This window comes from Danio rerio, chromosome 20, assembly GCF_052040795.2.
Source record: "Danio rerio strain M-AB ecotype USA chromosome 20, GRCz13ab, whole genome shotgun sequence".
NCBI lineage: Eukaryota > Metazoa > Chordata > Actinopteri > Cypriniformes > Danionidae > Danio > Danio rerio.
In genome coordinates, this window is record NC_141040.1 from 22,087,438 (window position 1) to 22,113,297 (window position 25,860).

Genomic DNA, 25,860 nt, shown 5'->3' on the forward strand with positions numbered 1-25,860 from the left:
AGTAACATCCCCAAACAATAAGGGATCTCCTCACATGTAAAACAAGCCGGTAAAACAAAAAAAATTAATAGATAAATAACGCCTCATCTGCATGCTGCTGGCACACACCAACACACACACAACATTAGATAAAAGCTGTTTTGGCCTTGGTATCAGCGCTCTATGGTGACTCATCAGATTGTAAGTACAGGAGTGGCAGCAACGGCCCTTTCTAATTAGCCTCTCTTTCTAGGGCAGCAGTGGCTCCATTAATGTCAGAAGCAAAGAGAAAGAGAGAAACAGAGAGAAGAAGAGAGAAAAAAAAAGGGCAGGGGCAGTGATTTTATCCAACAGATGGAGACCACCCTGAGAGGATGACAAACAGGCTCTGGTTTTGGACTCACACCCCAGTTTTTATTTTTTTAAGTTGAGCCACACTCACCGTGCCGTCTTGCATCATCTTCAGACAGGAGCCGAAGTCAGCGAGTCGGATGTGGCCGTTCATGTCCAGCAGCACGTTGTCGGGTTTTATATCCCTGTGGGAGCAAGAAACAACTTTAAGCATAAAGTAATTTAAGTAGCCTTTAAAAATAAAACAATTATAAAAAAGGTTTCTTAAAAACATTAACTTTAAACACCTAAAATTCACATTAATTTATTTTCGCTGCAATTGTTTCAACAGAAGAAACAGCATGATAAAAACCGGCAGCCATTGAATTTTTTTCTTAATAATGATGCCAGTGGCTATCGAATCCAACATTTTTCAAAATATCTTCTTTTTGTCCAACATAAAAAACCAATAAATGTTTGAAACAACCAGTGAATGTATAAATGATGACAGGATGTTTATTTTGCTAAGCAGAACTATCCCTTTAAGAGCTTTTTACATTATTTTTTACATTACACGATAAAATCTGGTAAAAAATTTTTAAATTCTAATAAATAATAATCAAATTATTGAAATAAAAAGAAAAGCATTGGCCTAAATGATGCAAAAAGTACTAACATGATGAGCTGATGAGAAAATCGACAATTTGGGTTTGTAAATGTCTCTTGGATTTCAGTGGTTTCATGCTCCCGGTAGTTACACAAACACAATGGGTCAGCGCAAACGTTTATCAACATAACGTTACATTTTTTGGGTCACAAGCCACCAGTTGAGTACCCGCGCTATAAAGACGGCTCTGAAAAAAAAAAAAAAAGGGAAAAACCAACACTCCAGTAGACCTACACACCATTCATCCCGCAGCTGACTGGGAGATGTTATTACTCCAGTGGGCAACAGTTTTGCCATGCTCAGCCATGCCCTGCTCTCCATGTAAACAGCCTGCCTTTGTTCACACACACACACTCTCACACACACTCACACACTCTCTCCACCACTAGGCCACACACACAGTGCCCTCTGATTCGCAGCACTGGCACCATGGCGAGCACAGCGGGTACAGAGTAAACATGGTGTCAAAACTCATCGCACACACAATCCACACCATTCACAACCTCACTGGCTGTCAGTGGAAGCACGAAGGGGTCGTTCAGTCGCCACATGTGCGTTTACGAGCATAATCGTGACTTTAGTCAGCTGCTTCGGCCTGACAGGCTGGAGACTTTACAGTAGGTGTGAATGAAGGGTTAAAGAGGCTGTGATGATTGGTTGAGGGAGCAAAAGGGTGCTTCATCCCAAAATAAAATATAGCATCTCTGATTCGCCCTTATGTTATTATACAAACATAAGGCTTTTGTAAATTAGTGGAAAACACAAAGAGAAATGTTTTGAAGAATGTCCTGCTTTTTCCATACTGTGCTGGTGGACAGGACACAAAAAAGCCCATCAGAAGCATTAGTTTTCTGTTGTAAGTTTTGCATGGTAACTTTTCTCTGTTAATGCAACAGTCCATTGTAAGTAAATTTAAAAAAAAAGTGTGAACATACTTCTAAGGTTGCAAGAACCAGCAAAAAAATATAATGGAGATGAGTGGTCAAAATGCTGTGGCTGATATATTTATAAATATCAGCATTGGTTAATAAATCCTATTATTCAACTGATGTTTTTTATATGAAACAATATGAAACCATCACATCTATAAATCTGAGATATTGCTTTCACAATTGGTTTCAAGCATTAAATATCCCATAATAGTTGACTACTAGGCATAGGACGATAACCGGCTTCAAGGTTTACCACAGTTTTAAAAAAACAATGAACAAAAATTCTGTTATAGCGTTCCTAAGTTATGTATGAGTTTGTTTTTAATTATTTTTCAGAGCAACAGTATCTCCAGCAGAAAAGGACCCTCCACATTAAAATGTACTAGTCAGCCCATGATTCAGAAAACATGAAAAACAAATGGCTTATACACCAACATTCAAGCATACTATAGGCCTGAACAGTGCAGTGGCTTTCTTTATACGAGCAATTCCACGCGAATGTCAACTTTGCCACGAAAAAAAAAAAAAGATTTGAAGCAAAATATCGAAACTGTTTCTTTTTTTTTTCTTTTTTTTTGGTTAAGCAAGTATTTTACAGTGCTTTAAAAAATACTCAAAAATATCTCTGGTAATATTTTCAAACTATTACACTTGATCTACCAAAATCACACAAGTGCCAATTTCACATCTGTCACATCCATAAAGGAGAGATCTCACATACATAAAGGAAATTCTTTCTCATAAATGCAAAAAAAAAAAAAAAAAAAAAAAATCTAATAAAATAAGTCAATCATTTTTGTTTAAAGGTTCAGGACACCCTGGAGAACTTTTTTTATATATTAACAGATTTGTTTGTGTTGAGCATCAGTTAAGACAATGTTAGCATCTGTCAGCTTTAATTGTGGGGAAAACTGGATAATTTTGAGCTTTTTTCAGCTAATTTCAGCTTCCGGGTTTAAAATGATTTTTGGGGCGGGATCAAAATCGGCGACGTAGCGCAGTACTACAAGTGCAATGATGACGCGTCAGTTTATTCATAGCGGAGTTTTCTTATCCTATGAGAAGAGCCGGCTGCTTAATTATTCATCAGACCTGCCAGACCTGCCAGTGTCAAGCCCGAGCTGTGAGACACGGACGGACCCACGACACACAGTACTTAGCCGTTCATGAAGGCTCATATGCGTTTGTTTCCATGATCCACGGGGTTTGTTGCATGTTTTTTCCCCGCGATCCTGTCAGGGCCGATCATACAGCAAAGCTGTGTGTTTGCTGCTAGCATTTTTTGTCGGGAGAGCAGCACGAGAATTAGAGAATGGCGGACGCTGTCTTTTACCAGGAGTTCGTTCACATTCAGACACATCGCCGTGCTGCTGTGTTTGCCTAAATTCTCCAGATTACCAGCAGGACTAATGGTTAAAACAGACAGGTCAGGAGACCTGCTGCACTGAGTCTGCTGGATACGGGGATTGAGGGAGAAGTCCTCATTTATAGGGTTTACATGAACACACTTATCTTTATAATGATATAAATTGTGGTTATGTGTATATGAAATTACGAATAACAAATGTAGCAGGGCATTAAATCACTGTTCATTTCTTTGCATTTTAACTTTGTAAACTATAAACTCATGCGTCTCCTCACGGTTTGTCTCATTTTGTGAGCTAGCTTTGTTTGCTCACGTTCTCCCCTGCTAGCTACGCCCAGTCCTGCCCGATGCTCGCGGAGCTCCACGCCCATTAATCGTGCATCTTTTGAAAAAATTCTGAAGTAGACTTTAACCGAAATTGGGGGGTCTCATGGCCCTTTAATAGAGAGCCGACTCTTATCCTTTAATTAGCAATATTTATTTTGGGTTGTGCAGTTTAATTTACAGAATTTCAACAAAGTATATTGTAGACTGTAAACTCGCAAACTTTTTTGGTCACATCCTTAACGCTTGTTTACTTTCCTCTTTTAAAGTATAAAAAATGCTTACAGTTTACAGATATTTTTCTGATTCCATAACTCTGTAGTAAGTTGTTCTGGAAAATATAAACAGATGTTTCAATATAATGTTAATATATACTTTCTGTGAATTTGTTTTGAGATCTTACTGCAAATGTCACATCCATAATGCTGGAATTGCTCATATGCGAAAAAAAAAGTTGTAAAGAAATTTGCGTCTTTAAAACTGATTAAGTCAGCAGACCTCAACCAAAATATATTGTGTTCAATGGGGGAAAAAATTGTTGTTTTATAGCCAAACATTTAAAAAGAACTTATTTTAGAGCAGTAATCACAATACCGTTATACTGTGAAACCTTGATATTTTCATCCAAGGTTTTCATTGCATCAGAATCTTATTCCGGCCCCTGCCTATCGACTACTCCATGAGATTTCTCATAAAAACTGCAATTCCAATTTAAAATGGGGGAAAAAAACATGCTTTTTTGTTAAAGTTTGTAAAAATGTTGTGGTTATACATCAATATGACAAGAAAATAATGCTTATAACCAGGGCTTGATATTACCTTTTTTGATCACCAGCCACTGTGGCTAGTAGACTTCCAACATTACTAGCCACTTGCCATTTTCAGTAGCCACAATTTTGTTGTTTGGAAAATATATTTTATATGAAAAAATATGAATGTGATATGCTAAAATTACTTGGTTTAGATGTTGTGTTGTCCACATGCCTAATCATTTATTTCACTTTTTGTGTGTGTTGTGTATGAGCTTTCTCACTGTGCATGAGCAAATGGGTTGTCACATTGCAATTAGTTTTTATTTCACATTACTTTTTTAGGGCTCAAAATTAAGGATTTACCAAATTTATCTCTGACCACATCAAAAAGAAATAATTATTTCTCAGCCACACATTTTAAATGTCAAAATAAGCAAAATATAGCTGCAGACATGTTTTGTTTTTTTTAAATCAACATAACTTTTGTTTTTTATTTTTTAATTGACATTTAAAAAGATCTAATGTCATGTATCTAAAATATGCACAGTCATCTGTCCTGGCTAAAGGTGCCAGATCAGCAGTAACTACACATAAATGGGGAGTTAATCTCATATTAAAGCAATGTTATCGTAAAGGATGATAATTTAACCATGTTATCAAAAATACCTGTAAGCAAATCAAAGCAGGTAAAAACATACCGTGTGTGATAATGAAAGGATGATCACACGCACAGTTAATGTTAGGCCTATATGTATGTATATAGTTTTTTTTAATCTTGAGCTCTTAAAAACAGCAGGACTGTGGGTACACGAGCATAGATTTTTGTCTAGTCTATTTCAAAGAGAAACGATCATACCAGGGGTCCGTTCTTCGTACGTGGATTACTCAATTAGCTGGATTTGGATATTGACGATTTGACATGATCCAGGATCATTTAGTTCTTCGAGTTCTTCATAGCAACAGTTCTGGTAGCTCAAACCTGCGTAGGTGCAGGTTAATTTCATACAAACAGGATTAGATCTGGTCAGTTCAAGCAAAGATTATACTGAAAGTATGTACCAAATGCTGATCATTTCTTACAGTTATATAAAACTTATACAATCTGCACTCCAAAATAAAATTGAAAAGCCTGCCACCTGGTGGTTTAAAGAGAAATTTTATTGATATGAACTTTTTAAATGCAAACACGTACACATATTTTCGCCTTTTTTTTTTAAGAATAATAATGTATGCAGTCAAGCACGTGTTTTAAACACTAATATGCCGATGGTTGATACCTTTACCAATATCAAAATGATTTTTGATGCAAAATCATTTTATACAGTTATTCCTTTACAATACAATTCCAATTAAAATACCTTGAGTAGACCCAGGCTACTATAGTAAAGAAAATCTTCTCTAAATGTAGAACTAAATACATTGATATGCATTGAAATACATGATGAATACTCTTGACACATGAAAGTGTAAAACCTGCAGCCCACAACAAACATGGAAAGTTATTGCGTGTCATATTTAACAAACCGTTTACTGCTAATTTGAAGTAATTTCACTCACATGGATAATTGAATATTAATTAGATGATGTCATTACGCTGCTGTGCCGTCAGCCAATCATTGCATTACTGATCATGATTTTGAGGACCGATAGATTTGTCCTTCACAGCACATGCAGGGATCTCAGATCAGTTTATTCCGACATTTTATTCTGATTCACAATCTTGTTTGAAGAACCAAATTAGCGAGATCAGTTATCAAGATGAACAGATCCAGGATCTGCCAAATCATCTTAGATCATTTAAGTGAGGTACGAAGAACGGACTGCAGTTGTGTTACCTCTACACACAGTTGTTTCGCGCAAGTAAACAGGAGCGTGAGTGCTTTTTAACAGTCATGCTCTCATAAGTTATTCACCCGCTTTTGCATGCGCAAACAGTTATTTTTGTCAGCCGTGCTGCTTCTCAAAGATCACATTAGCATGCATATTGGTCCATTCTTATTGTCGAACCGTGCTTTAAGAAAACTACAATGTAAAAATTATTTCCAACCAGCCAAAGTGGCTAGTGGGAGCGGCTGTCTTACCCGCCAGAGCTGAAATCTACCCGCATTTGGCAGGTTGGCGAGTGTTAATGTAAAGCCCTGCTTATAACTACAAATAATGTAAATTACTTAAATGGTAACAAACAACGTATAATAATCCTAACATAAATTATAAAAATTCTAAAATAAAAAGTTTATGCTGAAAGAGCAAAGGCCCATCATGAAAGAGACCAAATGTTGCTCATAATCCTCATGTTTACTCAGAAACACCCAGGCCAAACAAGTCCTCACAGCCTTTGTTTTTGATCATTTAACATTCCATTTCACAAATTAGTTTTATCGAGTGCAGCAGAACATTCTTTAATCTATTTTTGTGACTTCTCATTTAGCTAACATGAGGACAAGTAGACACTCATTTTCTTTGGAGAACTACCACTGCAACAATGCTGCTACTGTATCAAAGGTGAAGCCCCTCATAAGCCTCCACAGAAGGAAGGAAGAGGGGACTCAGCTGGACCGGAAGGCAGCCCAGGACAGAGAAGCCAGGAAGAGGCCCCAAAACCTGAACACTACAGCCATCTGCGGTCATTTCATTAAATATTTCATGTGGGAGTGGACAGGAGATCCCACCAGTGTGCCCATCACTCAAACCATGCTAATGACCACTCTGACTTGCTTGTGATTACATTCAAACATATAGACATAATTTGTTATGGGATGTGGGATATGGGATGTTTTGTCTGGAACTAGTCTAGCATTAAAAACATGGCCATATGCATAAAATGTGGCCTTATTCTGACTAAAAACAGACAGAAATAGGCAAGAGGCTATTTGTTATTTAAAGGGGACCTATTACGCCCCTATTTACAAGAGGTAAATTAAGTTTCTGATGTCCCTATTAAAATACCACAAAGATCATATTTTATCTCTTTCAGGTTTAGATGGAAATTGTGCCACTTTGTGAATAGGTGTATATGCACGTGTTTTATGTATACGTCGATAAGCAAAGTTTGATTTAAATTCTATGTGGCACTTCATACTACTCCCATTCATACACACAAACACAGTATTCGTGTCACCTGTGTACGTAGCGCTGCTGATGGATGGAGTGGATGGCGAGAACCATCTCCGCCACGTAGAACTTGGCCATGTCCTCCGGCAGCCGGTCTTCAAATTTACTAAGCAGCGTCAGCAGGTCACCGCCAACGTAATAATCCATCACCAAGTACTGCAGGAGGAGACATTATCATCTCTTATCACACAACACCATTCAATTACACAAACACCGACTCAGCACTTCATAATATCAAACGCAAGACATCAAAGAGCAGTGTGATTGCAATATATTTATCATTAAACCACACAGGACGCATTGTGCCGTGACCTCCTGAATTACTGTGTTAGAGGCTGTGCTATCAGAAGCTGCGAAATAAAAAAAAATTCATCATGGTAAACTTATCCATTTCCCTGATAATAATGTACACGTGCTCAATAATTTATTAAACTTAAGGTTATATGATAATAATTGACATTTAATTTATGAATGTAGTTTGTTATGTAATGTAATATGCATTTATATAGCACATGTATTGTGTATGGCAATACACCTAAAGCGCTTCATAATCATGAGGGGGTCTCTTCACACCACCACCAGTGTGCAGCATCCACTTGAATGATGTGACGGCTGCCACAGGACAACAGCACCAGTGCGCACTACATCCACACACCAGCTATTGGTGGAGCGGAGAGTCAGTGTGGAGCCAATTCGGTGAAATGTAAGTTTTGGCGAATGATCTCGATTGTTGCTTCTTATTAAACAATTGTCTGTCAATAATAATATTACTATTAAAATAACAGCCTAAAAATAAACACTTATTATATTATTATTATAAAACTTATAATATTACAGGCTAGCTTATCTTATACACAAATATAAGTGGTAGAGATCATTAACTAAAACAACTAAAAACTATTTCAGTTAATTAAAATAACGCTTTAATAAAACAGGATATGAAAAACTTGCCTTGCCAATTCCCTGAAATAAAAATGTAAACTTTGCAAAACAAATAGAATTTTAAAATAGAAACATAATAAAAAATAAAGCAATCACAGGGCTCGAAATTGCTACCGTTTTGGTCGCATATGCGCCCGAAATTTTATCCATGCGACCTCAAAATATATTTGGGAGCATTTGTGTGAATGTTCATCGCATACACAGATTTAGGAGACATTTATGCAGCATGCATATTTGCATCTAGAAGCGTCAAACAGCGCTTAGGAATGATTAAAACAGTTGTCATGTCAACTTGCTGCAGTAAACAATTCCCGTAATGCTTGCCCCGCCTTCAAGCTCTTCTGATTGGCCCACTGCACGCAAATCGATTGGTTGATATCAGCGGTCAATCTCTCAGTGAATGTCTTACTTCAGATGACAGGGAGCTACAGCCATGAAAATGTGAGGTCGGATACAAGAGAATGAGTTAACACTGACAGATTTTGTTTTAGAAACCACCTAAAGTTACAAGTGCATGCAGATTTTTGGTTGTTTGTTAGTTTTGATTTTAAATGCAATAAATCTTGGTTGGTGCGCATACATTTTTAAAGTTAGGAACACCTGTGCTACCAAGCAAAAAGGGTCATTTCGAGCCCTGTATTATTAAACATTCAAAATAAATTAAAAAGAACTTATTCCTAACAAAAAAATAATAATGTTTTTTATATGTTATGTTCAGTTAAATTCCATGCAAATAAGTGTGTGTAGGGACAGATGCACACCAGATAGTTGTCATCCTGAAAAGCATAATGAAGGGTAGTGATCCACTGGCAGTCTCCATTCACCAGGACGTTCCTCTCTTCCCGAAAGCATGCCGTCTGCAGAGACAAATTAGGTTAAAACCATTTTTTTCCAACAGCACTTGAAATATTACATTATATAAATTATGAATACATTATGAACTTTTTAGGCTACTACAACATCGACGACTGGAATTTTTTTTTAGAGAGTAACAACATCTTGGTTATCCATCATCTGTGATTTTTAACTCAGCTCAACTTAATTCCTAAATAACTTTCAGACAACCACAATGGTTACGAAAGTACTGTACATAAAACACAAAATACATAAAACAGCTCAAATACATACTCACAACACATGATTAAAAGCTAAAGAAAATAAGTGTGTTTTCAGTGAAAAAAAGGCAATTGTTGTCCACATTATCATTTTCAATTGTTTCCCAAAAGTTGGTCATCCACATTGAAAAGACTATAAATGCTTTCATGTCGGTGCCAATAGCCTAGTGTTAAAGTGCACCAACATATAGCACTGAGGTGCTCACGGCAACCAGAGTTTGATTCACAGCTCGTCGCCCTTTGTCGATATTTCCTCTCTGTCTGCTTCTCATGTATTACAGTTTCAACTACACTGTCCAAACCGATTGTTAAGTGTGACGCAACGCAAAGCATTTATTTGTGATGCAGCAAGTCCAGAGACTGCTGTGTACACTCTGATTTTATATAAAATTCACTTTATTGTGTGATAGGACTAAAAAGTGGTCATAAACAAATAATTTCTCAATTTAAATGTGTAGCGGCTTGGACCCGGAAACAGCATTTCATATATCATGACTTGTATATCATGGTGAATATAATAAAGGTTAAAAAAACATTCATACTGTACTGCACATGCATTAAGATCTAAGACGGTTTGATCAGCATCACTTCTGCTTGCTGTTTATTTACTTCACAGATCTTTGAATGGTTCCAGCATTATGTTGAGCTCTGACATTTTTAAATGAAATGACCGGGAGTTGGAGTTGTTGCTGCGAGTAGCATAGGAGTATAAAGTTGCAAATTCAAGTGAGAATTTATACTGGGAGATGTGCCAAAACAGAAGCTCAGAGTAAACTATCTGTGTACTTTGAATAAATCCAATCTGGAGCTTATACAGACTGCAGCTACGTTTACACAACAATCATGTAGGTAAAAATATAAAGGTTCATTCCTTTTTAAATTCTTTGCATTTTTAAAAGTTTTACGTTACACATGCGCTGTTTTATGTATGCCAGGTCAATAGTTGGTGAGGTTACCTTTTTACAAAAGGCTGGTGTGAATGTATAATTTGCTTTGTGTGCAAAATGCGTCCTCCGCTGTCAGTTATTATGTTAGGTAAATTCACTTAGCTGATGTGTGTTGGTTTGTATTTGCTTTTAATCAACACCTGCCTAAATGTGCATGACGTCATTGGTTTCTCTAGTTTTCAGGTGCTTACACGGACAAAAAAAAAATCATCACAAAAATGCAGTTGTCATGTAAATGAACAACCAAAACAGAAGACGATGGCTGACAACAACATGTTAACGGCCCTTGACATTAATCTTCAATAATGCTGTCAAATTAAAATGCGTCCCAACCAACTGAAGTACAGAAAGCTTCCCACTCTTTTTAAGAAAGCATTTTGCAGAATTTGTTTTAGGTAATTCCTGATGAAAGTTTGTCACAAACAGTCAAATACATCAGTCACAGGCTTAGTACTGAGTCAGTAACTACCAATATGTTACCAAAGTCGGAATGTTAAATGAAGTGGAATAAAAAAAAAATTTGTGGAGAGGAAGTTATGTATGATAATACCATCTTGTTTATTTTATTTATTTTTTTTTTTTTTGACCACTTCAGGTTTTAAATTATTAATCTACTGTTTTTCAATATTGATTTAAAGTGTCATGAAACTTTCGTTTCTACTCTATCTCAGAACTTTTTAAAAAAAATGTTTTTATGATGGGCGTGGAAAGCTGTGAGCAGAGGGACAAAAAAAGGGGCAAAAAAAAATTTGTGTCAGTGGGCTCACCAACTATAAAAAATAAATAAATAAACAATAAAATAAACTAAAAAATGCAAAAAAAAAAATTACAAAATGTGAGGAGACGCATGATTTTATAGTTTACAAAGTTAAAAATGCAAAGAAATAAACAGTAAATAATTTAATGCTGTGACATCTACATTGGGTTATTCATAATTTCATAAAAGCACAATTTGTTTTGTCATTATAAAGATAATCTTTTTTAAACCCTATAAATGAGAATGGCTGAATCCCCAGGTCTGAAGGTAGACACAATGGATAGCAGTGCAGCATGTCTATTCCAACCAATATCCCTGTCATTAATCTGGAGGATTTTAAACATGTGCGAACACAGCAGCATGGATTTAGGTGATGTGTCTGAATGGTAACGAACCCAACTTATAAAAGACAACAATCCACCACTCCAATTCTTGTATAACTCAGACAAAAATGCTTGCTGCAAACCAACAGCTTTGCTATATTAGCCCTACAGCATCGCTGGGAAAACCATGCAGCAAACCCCGTGGATCATGGAAACAAACACATACGACCCTTCATGAAAAGCTAAATACTGCATGCCATGCACTGTTTCACAGCTTGGCAGGTCTGTGGTTTGTCATCAAAATGCAACACAGACGGAAAGCACCTGCTCTCATGAATAATTAACAGGCAGGGTATTCTCATAGGGCAGAAAACTCAGCTATGAATAATAATGAGAAACCGACGCTTCATCACTCCACTTGCAGATTTGCGCTACGTCACCGATTTTGATCCCACCCCAATAATTATTTTAAACCTGGAAATTATCCATTTTTACTTACAATTATAGCTGACAGATGCTAGCGTTGTCTGAACTGATGCTCAACACACACTTATCTGTTAAAATCTAAAAAAAAAAGTACTACATGGTGTCTTTAATCAGAATCGTATAGACATTTTGAAAGTAAGCTAATAAAATATCTCAAACTTTCAAAAACTTTTTTAATCAAGCAAAATAGGGTTGTTATCAGCATCCTAGAACAGCATTAATTCTTGAGATAGCCTTTTTAAATATAGCACAACCCTAGTAGCATCTATAAGAAGCTTTCTCTCCTTTATTTTTATTTAAAAAAAACGAGGATTATTTCCAGGACATTTGGTCATTTCAATTGCAGGCAATTTTCATAACTGGAAAAAATCTTCTTAATTCCAAGGTTTTACAAAGCGCGTAGGAACCTTGACTGTACAATGTTGTCCACCATTTTAGCTGACTTGGTCACATGACTAAAAAGTTACCATATTTTGGAAGCTGTGAAAAGAGCATTTTTTATAAAGATACTTTTTTTGCTGCCTGAAAATATTCTGTCCCAGTGCGGACAGAAAGAGAGGTGGAGAAAATAATATATTTTTAAACTAAAACATATTAGTGTGAAAATGGACTCTCAAGCTTCTACTTTAATTTATTGCTGACTGACCTCTTTGCGTTTTTTGTTTTTTTATTAAATGTCATTTATCTTTAATTATTTTGCAGCCCTAGTTTTTAGAGATCAAGAGTATTTGTTAACTCGTTCAATAAATTAACCTCAATCCACCTGCACTGATAATGTGAATCACTTTCCTAATATTTCAGATGTTAGTCTCAGATCTTCGCTGTTTAAACTGAGACTCTGGATATGCGAGGTGGAATAAAAGGAGCGCAGTGAAGCTCAAAGAGGATTACTGACAAGCCCAAGTGACAAAAGTTCTCCTGACGTGCCTGTGGGAAGCCCGTGGGCACTGTCAGGACTGATCGGGATGAATCTGGGGCAAGAAAGATTAGGAGTAGAAAAGAAAATGACCTTGCGCTTCTATAGATATGACTAGAGCGGTTTGACTGAATATAGATCAAATGAGAGAATTTTCTTTCGAGAATTAAGGCTTTAAAAAATAGTAGTGTCCAAAATAATAGTTTCTTAGACGCACTGCGATGCAGACACAGAAAAGTTGGTATTGGTTCATGAATAATTATAACCAGTTATTACGTACTGACATCAATTATCTCATATGCGTAATGACGCGGTAGCTTACTATGATGAGGGCGAGTAAATAAAATGCTCCAACTACTTAAATAGCCGACAGCTGTGCACAATTATAGTCTTTCACTGACACTGACGTTACAGTAGAACTCAGAAGCCACTATTTCACTGCTATGAAAGCTGTAAACTCCATCTATGCTTCTATCTCTCTATCACTGTGGACCTTTGACCTGGTGGCGTATTCGTGAGGTAACGTTTCCTCTCCTCTCCTCTTTCGGCTGTTACAGCAACACTTGTGGATACTTTTTTTACTTTGATGCCCACCTTTTTCTTCAAATTTTTTAAAATCTTTTTTTAATATAATATAAAATATAATAATATGCATTTAATTTTTTTTTAATGCAGACAGGTTCAATGCTGCTGAATTCTTCACTTATTCTTTACAACTGCAGAGTATTTGAGCCTTTTCTTCAGTAAAGGAACCTGACAGGACTACAGAAAATGACAAAAAACTGCTGCTGCTTTGAATTAGACGGACTTCTATTCATCTATTGATCATTATCCATTAATATAAAAAACCTTACAATGACCCTAAAATGTAAAATACAGTTTAAAAAAACCTAAATCTGTTGAAACATCGATCTGAAGGCAGTTTGGTTTGCAGCTGGACATTATTGGAGTTCCCTGACATGAACAGTGAACAGCTGTTCTCTACTGAAACACCACCGAGTCTCACTGGATTCTACTGTACGGACGCACGTCCATAATAAAACACTCGCAGGCCATTAATTTGGACAACTATGCGGATATTTTAAAGTGTTCACACAGAGAGAGCACGCATAGTTTGTATATCAACGGACTTGTGCGACTTGTATATCAACGGACTTGTGATACATTACGAGTGGCAGACGTGAGGCACACGCGAGCTGGTTATTATAATCATCGTTACCTTTACATTCGCGTGACTGCTTGCTTTATACAAGAACGTGGTCCCAGTTGACGTGCAGTGGTTGTAAATTTAAGCCACAGTTATGTCTGTAATTAGCAGTGAGGCTGTTTTTACCAAAGTGCAAAAGTCCGAACTAACCTGAATGCCATAACTACTATTATTCATTATGGCATATTTCATTTAATTTTAAAATCAAATAATTATAGTATAATATTTAAGTTAATGCAGGATTGCTGAGGCCCGCGGACCACTAATTGATAATCTCTGCCTTATGAAACTGAAAATACTCACATCAGTCATTCGCCGGAAGATTACAGTGGCTGAACAGCACTTCTGTGCATATAGCCCATTTGTAACAACTAAATCTACATAAGTTTTGCATGACTAAAATAGTTTTAAAACATAACTTGTAAGAAATCCTTCAGCCATGGTGTCATCCTTCCTCCAGCGTGCAAAAGTAACTGACAGACGGTTTGGGCTACTTATCAGAATTATGGGAATTGTCAGCCCGACAATATTAATTGGATGAACATTTTTAGTCGTATACTTTACCCAGAATATAAAAACACATGTAAATACATTTAGATTAATCATTAATATTATAATGTGAAGAGACTTTCAACCAGCACAACAAAAAATGTCGCTGAAGAAAATCAACTACTGCACCTTTATTATTGCTTTAATATATATTAACAAATAAATTATTTCAATTCATTTGACTTGATTTTATTTATTTTTTTATTTAATAACAATTTACAAGAAATAATAACGTTTCAATAAATGCGGTCAAAATTTCTATTTTGGAAACTCTTGATGTCAGCCCTGCTTGGGGCCAAAATGACTAAAGTCAGCTCAGCATTTCTAAAATTTATTTATTTATTTTTTTAAAGCTGACTTTAGTAATCTTAAGTACGCATAGCACACCTCAAGCACACACTGTAAGAATTGTACGACAATAAGTCCAGACAACAAACCTTTTCATGTTGCTTTAACTTATTGTAGTCCTTTAATAAGGTTTAAAATAATTTCTTAACTTCTACTTCTAATATTAAGTTTAACTTAATATTTTTAGCCGTTTGGATTGATGCAAGTTGAGATGACTAAAAAAGTTGATTTGATTCAACTAAAAAAAAAAAAAGGCAGCAAGAATGCTTTTACAGTGCACACAAATCTGAATTGTGATTTAACAAAAATCAGTGAAGAGCTCAAGTACTAGATATGGAAGATCCATTAAATCAGTGTGTGTGATACAAAATACTAACTAGCTTTGTGTTTGGTGAATCATTTTCACACTCGGAGACATTTGTTTGTGATTCAGGCGCCATGACTGGTGGTTACGAATGTGTCAATATAAAAAGGCAAATATTTTAGTTGCACCCTGAAAGACAACAAACAATGACGAGCCACGAGCAGAATCATTTTTACCTCAGCCCTTTTCAGCATCTCCCACTTGTTGAGGATCTTCATGGCGTAAACCCGCTCTGTGTGCTTCATCTTTACCACAGCAACCTAGACAGACGAGAAGAGCAATTAACCACCACATGCATACAAACAAATTAAACCTCAGCATGATTCAGAGACCATAGGGAATTCGATTTTTTATTTTTTTATTTTGCTCATTTATTCATCATATGCACTCGTGGCCCACTTATGCCGAACGCCCACGGGACAGAAACTCACTGAATGAGAAGCTTTTGATCTCTGATGCCTCTGAAAAATCATAAGAGCAAAAGCTGAGGCTTCAGACAGATGACGTTTTGCTTAAAAAGCAAAACGGCGCTCATCAACTAGCTAATGCAGACCACAGTGTACCAACAAAAATGTCAAGGGTAACCGAGGTCTTCCCTTCAGGGGAGTGAGTCAGTGTTAGGACAGAGACAGTTTGGAGGAGTGTCCTGGTAGAGGTTATTCATGTGGGATGGAGAGAGCAAACACCCTGCCTGCAGGAAGACTTTGTAGTCAGGGAGGAGACGGTGATAATAAAGTGAGCCATCGTGATATTGCCGAGTCTGACTGACATAAGAAAACAACTCGCTTGATAACAAAAATCACAAACAACAGGAGCAGCTCATGACGTATGATGAAACTATAAAATGTGTGTTCAAGTCATGACTTTTAATTTCATGAAGCATCAATCATGCAAGTTTTGCTACCTGAAACCAACATATTTTGCATTTTACTTGTAAACTATCAAATTATTATGACTTAATGCCATGTCAGCAACAATGACTATGCTCACGAGGAAAAACTGTTCACATTTGTGACGTAGTATCATTTCAATAAAATATTTACAATCATTTAAAAAATTACTTTAAAATGTCAAAATACTTACAAATAGGCAAAATAATATTGCAAAGAACACTTAAAAATTCATTAATTCATTCTTTTTAACTGCTTTTCAGGGGCCGGGTTGAAGGGGCAGCAGTCAAGGCAGTCTTGCCAGACACTTCCTCTAGCTCCTCCGGGGGATCCAGAGACGTTCCCAGGCCAGCCGAGAGACATAGTCCCTCCAGCGTGTCCTGGGTCTTCCTCGATGCCCTGTAGGACATGACTGGAACACCTCTCTAGGTAAGTTTTCAAGAGGCACCCAAAACAGATCCCTGAACCACGTCAGTTAACTTCTCTTGATGTGGAGGAGCAGCAGCTCTACTTAGAGCTCCTCCCAGGTGACAGAGCTTCTCACCATATCCATTAGTGTGCGCCCTGCCACCCTGCAAAGAAAACTCATTTCGGCTGCTTGTATCCAAGATCTTGTCCTTTTGGTCATGACACAAAGCTCATGACCAAAGGTGAGAGTATGAATGTAGATTGACCGGTAAATGGAGAGCTTTGCCTTTCGGCTCAGCTCATTCTTTACCACAACGGACTGGTACATCGACAGCTTTACTGCTGCACCAATCCACCAGTCAATCTCACGATCCATCTCTCCCTCACTTATGAACAAAACCTCAAGGTACTTGAACTCCTCTACCTGGGGTAAGGATTTGAAGATGGCAAGCCACCTTTTTCCAAAGGAACACCATGGCCTCGGACTTGGAGGTGCTAATTCTTATCCCAGCTGCATCACACTCGACAGCAAACTGCCCCAGTGCATGCTGAAGGTCCATGTTGGACAAAGCCAACAGAACAACATCAACTGCGAATAACAGAGATGAAATCCTGTGGTCCCTGAATTGGATCCCCTCCAGCCCAAAGGCTGCGCTTCATAAAAATGATGAACAGAATTGGTGACAAAGGGCAGCCCTGCCAGAGTCCAACATGCACCGGAAAAAAGTCTGACTTCAGAATTCAACGAAGGACACGATCAAATGCCTTCTCCAAGTCCACAAAATAAATGTGGACTGGTTGGGCATACTCCCATGAACCCTCGAGCACCTTGGTGAGGGTATAGAGCTGGTCTAGTGTACCACGGCCCACATGAAAACCGCATTGTTCCTCCTTAATCCTATGATCAACCGTCCGCTGGATCCTCTTTTCCAGTACCCTGGCATAGACTTTTCCAGGGAGGCTGAGGAGTGTGATCCCCCAATAGTTGGAGAACACCCTCTGTTCCATTTCTTAAAAATGAAAACCACCACCCAAGTTGCCCAGTTCTTATCTCATGGAGGTCAGGGACAGTACCTTAGGACTAGGCAACACTTAAAAATGTCTATTAATTTTCTGAATTAAACAAAAAATGATTTTTATTTAAAAATTGTGTCATGTAAGCATTCCCTTAGTGACAATACAACACAAAATAAAAACAAAAAGCACAAAAAAGGGGAAAAAATTACTCTTATGCTAGAATCTCCTATATCTGTCATAAACTAGTCATCTGAGTCAGTCCTGTGGGATAAACACACCAAAATTGAAATAGACACATACGCAACAATAAAAGAATCCAATGGTGATTAGCCGTACTGATGCCAAACCTAGGCCGTACTCACACTAGGTACAGTTGCCTCGAACCGGGCCAAAGCACGCTTGTCCCCACTCCCGTCTCCCCCGACGGCCCGCGCTCACACCATATCGGGCCTCGGCACGCTTACGTCATCGCTGCTGCGCTGTTTAGAAGCGCTCTCTATGGCAAGCCTTTTTAGCATTTAAATCTTTGTTCTGACTCCATAAATATATTTCGAGATATCTCTAATTATATTTTGATTAGTCATAATTATAATTCGACTAGTCAGAATAACAATTAGAGATATCTGCAATTACAATTGTACTAGTACGAAATCAGATTGGAGATATCTGCAAATATATTATGACTGACTAGTCATATTCCTCCATTGACTTCCATTGAAAAATATTTGCAGATATCTCTAAATGAGTTTTGACTAGTCACAATTGTAATTAGAGATATCTCTGAGTTTTTACTAGTCATAATACCTTTGGAGATGTCTTTAATTCATCATATTTAGAGATATTTACAAATATATTTGAAGATATCTCTAATTAATTTACTAATAGTCGAATTACAGTTGTAGATATCTTGAATTGGATTTTTGACGAGTCAAAACTCAGTTAGAGATATCTGCAAATATTTTTCAATGGAAGTCAATGGAGGAATATGACTAGTCATAATTTATTTGCAGATATCTCCAATCTGATTTCGTATTAGTACAATTGTAATTGCAGATATCTCTAATTGTCATTCTGACAAGTCGAATTATAATAATGACTTATCAAAATATATAATTATATCTCTAAATATATTTATGGATAGTCAGAACAAGGTTTAAATATTAAAACGGCTTGCCATACGCTCTCTCACTCAGCAGCACAGTGGAGATTTTTCTAGTTATATCGTTTCAGTCGTTTGTTATGCAGTGACATGCAGTCAAATATTTCGCCAAACAGTCATTAGGGATGCAGGGACACGCAGTCAGATATTTTACCGAACAGATCCGCCACTTTTGGCGCTCAAACAATCAAAGCTCTCGTGCTGCAGGAATGAGGAGGTCTGCTGAAGGCGCGCAGCTGGCGTGCAGTGAGGAGTTTGCATCTTTAATAAACTAAGGCAGTTTGCGATCACTGAACAGTAAGAATGATTAATAAATCCATATGAAACAGTCCCTTAAAAGTCACATCTCGCTTTCGGTTTCGGGCTTTGGCGCGTTTCGCGCTCACACACAAGCGTACCGCGCCAAAGCCCAAGAGTACCGCGCTCAGGCACACCTCTTCCAACCGGGCCAGGGCCGGCCAAGTGAACCGTGCTTGAGCCCGATTCAGCGCACTCACACTTCTCAAACGATCCGGGAAACGGGCCTGGGCACGGTACGGATGGCATAGTGTGAGTAGGCCCCTAGACTCATGCCTGTACGGTGCGCACTTGCATAAACCTGAAACATGTGCAGCAAAAAATAAGATAAAAAACCTGAGCAACATTTGAAATTCTGAAATGATCTGAAATCATCTGAGGTTATATTTTAACTCTATATTTTTCTGTGTAGAATGATTTTATGTGGAAAACAGTGAATCACAACAAAATTACTTTAACTGTGTTTTCACAGAGAGGCTCTCACACACACCTCATCTTAAACTTGTAAATAGAGCTTTTTTGTTGCAAGCATGAAAGCCCCTAAAATTGAAAACTGGAGCTGTTCGCTATAAATACAAATATCACATTGAGATTTAAGTGTTTCCCCCTGACTCTCAAACATAACTCGAGCTATGCGTGACCTTTGTTATCCTCCTATCTTCTGTCCACTGGCTACTTGTGACTGTCCAGTCGGCTAATGTTAAGTGGAGTCATGAATTTTCCCTGTACTTTGCCTCTCTGCTCGGGACCCATCACATGATGTGTGTTTACCCTCAGCAGAGGACCAGCGCGCCCCCTCACGTGGACCCTGTCCGCATACCTGTCCACATCGCAATGTGCTGCTTCAGCAAAGAACACACAGCCAAGCGTAGCTCTGCGTTCTAAGAGCAAAAATTATGATCCCTGCTGCTGTTTTCCGCTCTCGGAGCCCCTTTGATGTCCTCTGGAGTGTGTTTGCGCATGAATCAAAGTATTCGAAAGATACACTTTGACGACAAACTCAAACAGAGGGCTTAATCGCACACATGCTTCTTATCTGTAAGGCTGATAACTGACCTCATTACAAAAACAAACTGAACCCCCCCCCAATTCCTCCTCCCCCGGTGTCTCCTGCCCTCTTTCTCCCTCTCCTTTTTTAGACACGCGCTTCCACAAATGCAGTCGGCTTGACCTGATTAAAAATGCAGGGGAGGTCTGAGAAGAAGGAGAGAAAGGGAGCGAGGCGGTGACCAAAGTGGACATCAAAATGTGATTGTCACCAATATGCTTGCGTCCGAGGGAGAGATTATGTACGTAAACCGTAAGGTCCAAAGGGATCAAAGTGGACTGAGTGACAGTGATGTAAGGATGTGTATAGTGAGGCTGGTGCTAGGCAACTGTGCTAAACTGAAGTTATGGAAGGGGTTTCATCACTCTGAGAACGTAATTTAACATTTAAAATTGGCTTTGGGCCTTATTGCATATTGCATATATACTTATTGCATAATGTAGAGTGTAATAGAGGACTCAACTCTTGGAAATTTGTCATAGTCAAGTCAGCTCACCATTTGCCAAATCAATATACAGACATGTCCTAGCAGTGTCGTCATTTTCTGCTGTTAAAGTTAAAACTTTTATGAAGTATTGTTAAACAAATAAACAAGATATTCTTAAAAAATCTTGGGGAAAATACAGCTATTGACACCCAAAGATATGGAAGTCAGTGTTTTTTTTTTTTTTAACAACATACTTCAGTATATTTTCTTTCCATTCAACAGAACTTGAAGAAGAGTAAATGATCAAAGAATGTTAATTTTTGGGTGAACTAAACTTTTACGGTTTAAAACACAGTTGTTCACTGTATTTGTCTGTGTCTAAATCATGCGTGTTCGCTTTTGTGTGAATAAGCGAGTACAGCGTTTACACCTATCCTTCAGGTCCGAATGGCATTGGTGGATGTTCGACATTGACATCTGGGCCCGAACTGCCAATCATTTGTCAGTGTAGAGTTTAAAAAGCTGTATGAACTACAATGGTGAGTTATCTGGGCTTTGTGAACAGGTCTCTGTGAGGACAGGTCTCTCTTACGAGAGGCTAGTCAGAATTTGGATTTTGTTTGTTAGTTGTCATCAGTACTCTTGTCTAATTTGTTCCCTGTGAGATGTGATGCATTTGTTCTTGAAATCGCCCAGTTTACAGATGAGCACTACCTGACAAAAGTCTTGTCATCTATCCAAGTTTTAGGAACAACAAACAATAACTTGACTTCTAGTTGATCATTTTGTATCAGAAGTGGCTTAAATAAAAGGCAAAGGTCTCTAGATAACACTCATTTTACCATAATAAAATAGGACCTGTCTTGATTTTTAATTATTTAATTAGGACAGTAAGATCTGACTTTGTTTAGACAAAAGTCTTGTCGCTTAACAGAAATAATGTAGAATATAAAGTCATGGTGCAGTGGAAAAATAGTTATCATAGTGTATGACTCCCATGAGCTTGGAGGACTGCATCCATACATCTCTGCAATGTCTCTTAATAACTTCTGGAATGGCAAAGAAACCGTTCTTGCAGGACTCCAAGAGTTTATAAAGATTCTTTGGATTCAGCTTCAATCCCTTCTCCATTTTACCCCAGACATAATGTTCATGTCTGGTGACTGGGATGGCCAATCCTGGAGCACCTTGACCTTCTTTGCTTTCAGAAACTTTGATGTGGAGGTTGTAGTATGAGAAGGAGCGCTGAACAATTTGCCCTCTCCTGTGGTTTGTAATGTAATGGGCAGCACAAATGTCTTGACACCTCAGGCTGATGATGCTGCCATCCACAGATCTCTCACATGTCCCCATACTGAATGTAACACCAAACTATGATTTTTCCTTTACCTTGACTGATTTCTATGAGAATGTTGGGTCCATGTGGGTTCCAATTAGTCTTCTGCAGCAGGGGTGTCCTATATATATATATATATATATATATATATATATATATATATATATATATATATATATATATATATATATATATATAATTGAATTATTTGAATGCATATATAATTGAATGCATTTGATAGTGAAACCCGGTGGTTATTTGTTGAATTACGTTCCAGATTCTATTGATGTTTATAAAAAGCCTCAGGGGCCGCCACAAAACTGATTGCCGGGCCGCAGATGGCCCGCGGGCCGTAGTTTGGACACCCCTGTTCTGCAGTATTTGTGATGATTGAGATGCAGTTTAACAGATGATTCACTGGAAAAAATTCACCTTCTGCCACTTTTACAAATGATCAACTAGAAGTCATGATATTGTTTGCTGCTTTCACAACTAATGATCGACAACAAGACTTTGTCTGGTAGTGTACATTCTGAGTGGACAACCTGGAAAGGTTGTAAAAGTGATCAAGTTATGCAACACACACTTACCACCCTCAGGTTGTTTCTTGTACAAGTTGACTAGGTTTAAAAGAGTGTAAAGACGTAATTGGGTCTTGAAAGTGAGCCTGATGCGACCAGACCCCAACGTTTTGATTGACCGTTTTTTAATAGCTTAAACTCGTTTACAGTCCAAAATTATTCAAATGTATGCTTATAAAAATTTCCCAGACCACAGACTTTGCTGTGGTTGCCGATGTTACCTCCTTGTTTTACATCCTTGACAATCACATCTTTCTCAGATTGGTCGAACTGCTCATTTACCAAACAAGCCTAAGCCCATATAAAACTCAAGAAATTAAGCCTGAACCCAACCAAACCCATTGGGTGCCATTTAGTTAAGATATTCTGTATGCTGAAGACATTTCTTTTCATTTCCTTTGACAATCAGTTTATTAACTGTTAATGGGGACCTTTAGCACTGAGGCCTGTGAAAATAAGGAAACACTGATCCAAAATGGAATACCTTAATATCCACCAAGTTTCTTCAAGAAAAATGAATTACTAGGCTCTTAGAGATAAATGAAAGCCCTCTTGTTGTTATATACCAGATTTCATTTTGGAAAAAAACAATGCCAAATAATAACCATTTTTCAGACACTTTAGGGGACACCAGAAGCCCTGCAATAACAAAAAGCTGGAGTTCTGCCAGGGAAATGCCTAAACGTTGTACTAGAAGCAGCGCGTGGGTCTGCAGATCTGCAGTTGGCAAACAATCTTAATTATGTCAGTGCACCTTAAGAGAACTGAAGCCGCCGTCTTCTCTAAATCAATATTAAGGACAGGGCCTGGCATGTACTTTGACCTAATCATTCACTTGATGAGTGAATCACTGTGCTAACTCAATACGGCAGATAAAGAGATCAGCGCTCATCCTCAACACGTACAGCCCTGACTCTGTGAAGGCATTACAGCACAGGTTTTGTCTGCCCTGTAGTGACTCACTGTGACGTTATGTAAAAAATGTCTGCTTCAATCTAGTTCTCCTTGATTCCCCTCCCTGTTCCATGTTTTTCTTGTTCTATTCAACAGAATAATTATTTAGAGTATGTCTCAGGTGAGGCAAAAGGAGTGCCATCGATGCGTCAACCACTAAACCTCGACCACAAAAAGCCAGACATTCAAGCTCCAAAAAACAAAATGCTTTCAAAGTCAGTCTGAGGATGCAACAACCAAACATTTTGATAATTGATTAATCTGATGTTTATTCCTCAAACTAATGGACTTTGGTAGGTTTTGACTAATTATTCAGCTTCGTAAATTTGTTAAATTATCATAACTAAGAAATACAATTGTTTTAGCTTTTAGCCTAACATCATCTGTTATAAGTTAAATTGATATGAACATTTTTCCCCAGCATAATCTCACCTGAAAGACTAAAAAAGAAGTAACTGATTGAAGAGTATAAACTAATTGTTTTAGCTTTATGGATTATATGGTGAAGAAGCTTTATTCAAAATCTCCAGACATTTAGCATTCTCAAATCTCAGCATTATTGTCTTGCTTTTCACATATTTGTGTTAGTTAAAGCATCACATTTAGACTTTTAATAGAAAATTGTTATTTTCAACATCCACTATGAGACATCCAACATTTGAATTGTTCTTGGTTTATTCTTATCATGGTCTAATTTATTCAGTAATTCATTAATTTTCCTTCGGTATAGTCCTGGGTCGCCACAGTGAAATGAACCATCCACTTATCCAAAGCCCATACACACTCACATTCATACTTATACAGCACGGTTTATTTAGTTTAATGAATTCACCTATACCGCATGTCTATGGACTGTGGGGGAAACCCATGCGAACACGGAAAGAACATGCAAACTTTACAAAGAAATGCCAACTGACTTAGTGGGGACTTGAACCAGTGACTTTCTTGCTGTGTGGTGTCACTAAACAACTGTGTCGCCCTCTTATTGTGGTTTAATATTCCTAATTGAACACTTTTAAAACATGCATAAAAATACACCTGTCGTGTATCAGTTACAGGCAACAACAAAACATTTTTGGTCTAATTTTGACCGGATCAGCCTTGCGTTGTCACGATACTGAAATTCCGTACCAATCGATATAGAAATTTTAAAAACGTCCATTTCCTGTGAACATTTAAGCACTGTGGAGCACATTCCTAAACAATGAATTAATAATTCATAATTAATTCCCCGCCGCCAATGACGACGATGCCATTGTCCTTCAGGATGTTTCATATTAGACTTCACATGATGCCAAATTGGTCGACATCGCCCAACCCTAATCCAGACCCTTTTAAAGATAACTTTATGGTGATTTAGCAGATAACTAAAAGATCATGCTTAATTATCTGTCCTGTTCTGACAAAAATGGTGCTGTTTGTTTTTATTCAGTACTCAAAATCACTCACTTTTATTGTATGCAAAAGAGCAGCCTGAAGACATTTCAAAACATCTTTTTTTTGTATAAGAAAGAAGAAAGATGATAATCAAGCTTGCAATGGCATTAACCAGAAAACTATTTAGCAATTATCATTTTTGAGTGAACTATTCCTTAAGGCAGACTCAAATTCCAGGCCAATTCCATCAATCATAAACAGGAAATGCAAGAGATTTATCTGGAAGTACATCCTGTAACGTTAGAGCCAAAGGAAACGGCTGGGAGAGGGAACAAAACAGCAGCCCCGTGCTCACACATGAGCCTGAGCTTTCTGAAGCCGACACAAGCTGCGGCACTGGCTAACAATAGCCTGGCTTGATAATAACAGAAAGACTGCAAAACCCCCCCAAAGATCGGAGTCATCACTAGATCCACGTGACTCCCCCAAAAAAGTGTGTTAAAAAAAACACCCAAGGAAGGGTTATTGAGGTCTTAGTGGCTGAGAAAGAGACAATGAACAGCATGAATTACATACAGAGTGCATTGCTATTTTTACGAAAGTCTCTCCTTAGAGACGGTTCTGGTTTCCTAAGCCTTTCCTGGAAGCTGCACCGTCCTGGCCTGCTTCCTGTGCCACCGCTGCCATCCCTGACAGGAATCTACGGTGAGGAGGAGAACTCGCTTGTAAAGAGCGGTAGATGAACAATTCCTCTGTATGGCCTCCTCCCTGCCTTGTCATCAACTGGAGACAATAAGCATTAAGTGAAACCAACTCAAAGCCGTATGATGTACGGGAAAGTGAGCACAGGAAATTTAGGCGTAGTTTGAAATGACCTCAGATCAAGCAGATCTCTCCCAAAAAATAAAGTGTTATTCAGACTCTGAATCAGGCATTGAGACATCCTATATT

General features: G+C 37.8%; 1 protein-coding gene across 4 annotated transcripts in view; it reads right to left on the reverse strand.

Moving 5' to 3' along the window:
• cdc42bpb (CDC42 binding protein kinase beta (DMPK-like)) overlaps nucleotides 1-25,860 on the reverse strand; it is a 145,268-nt gene that overhangs the window by 74,351 nt on the left and 45,057 nt on the right. For all 4 annotated transcript variants that reach the window (XM_087297630.1, XM_087297631.1, XM_087297629.1 and 1 more), the window contains 4 exon segments: nucleotides 15,592-15,675; nucleotides 9,165-9,260; nucleotides 7,469-7,617; nucleotides 422-515 (listed from right to left, as the gene is read on the reverse strand). In XM_087297630.1, coding sequence (XP_087153756.1) covers nucleotides 422-515; nucleotides 7,469-7,617; nucleotides 9,165-9,260; nucleotides 15,592-15,675 — 423 coding nt within the window.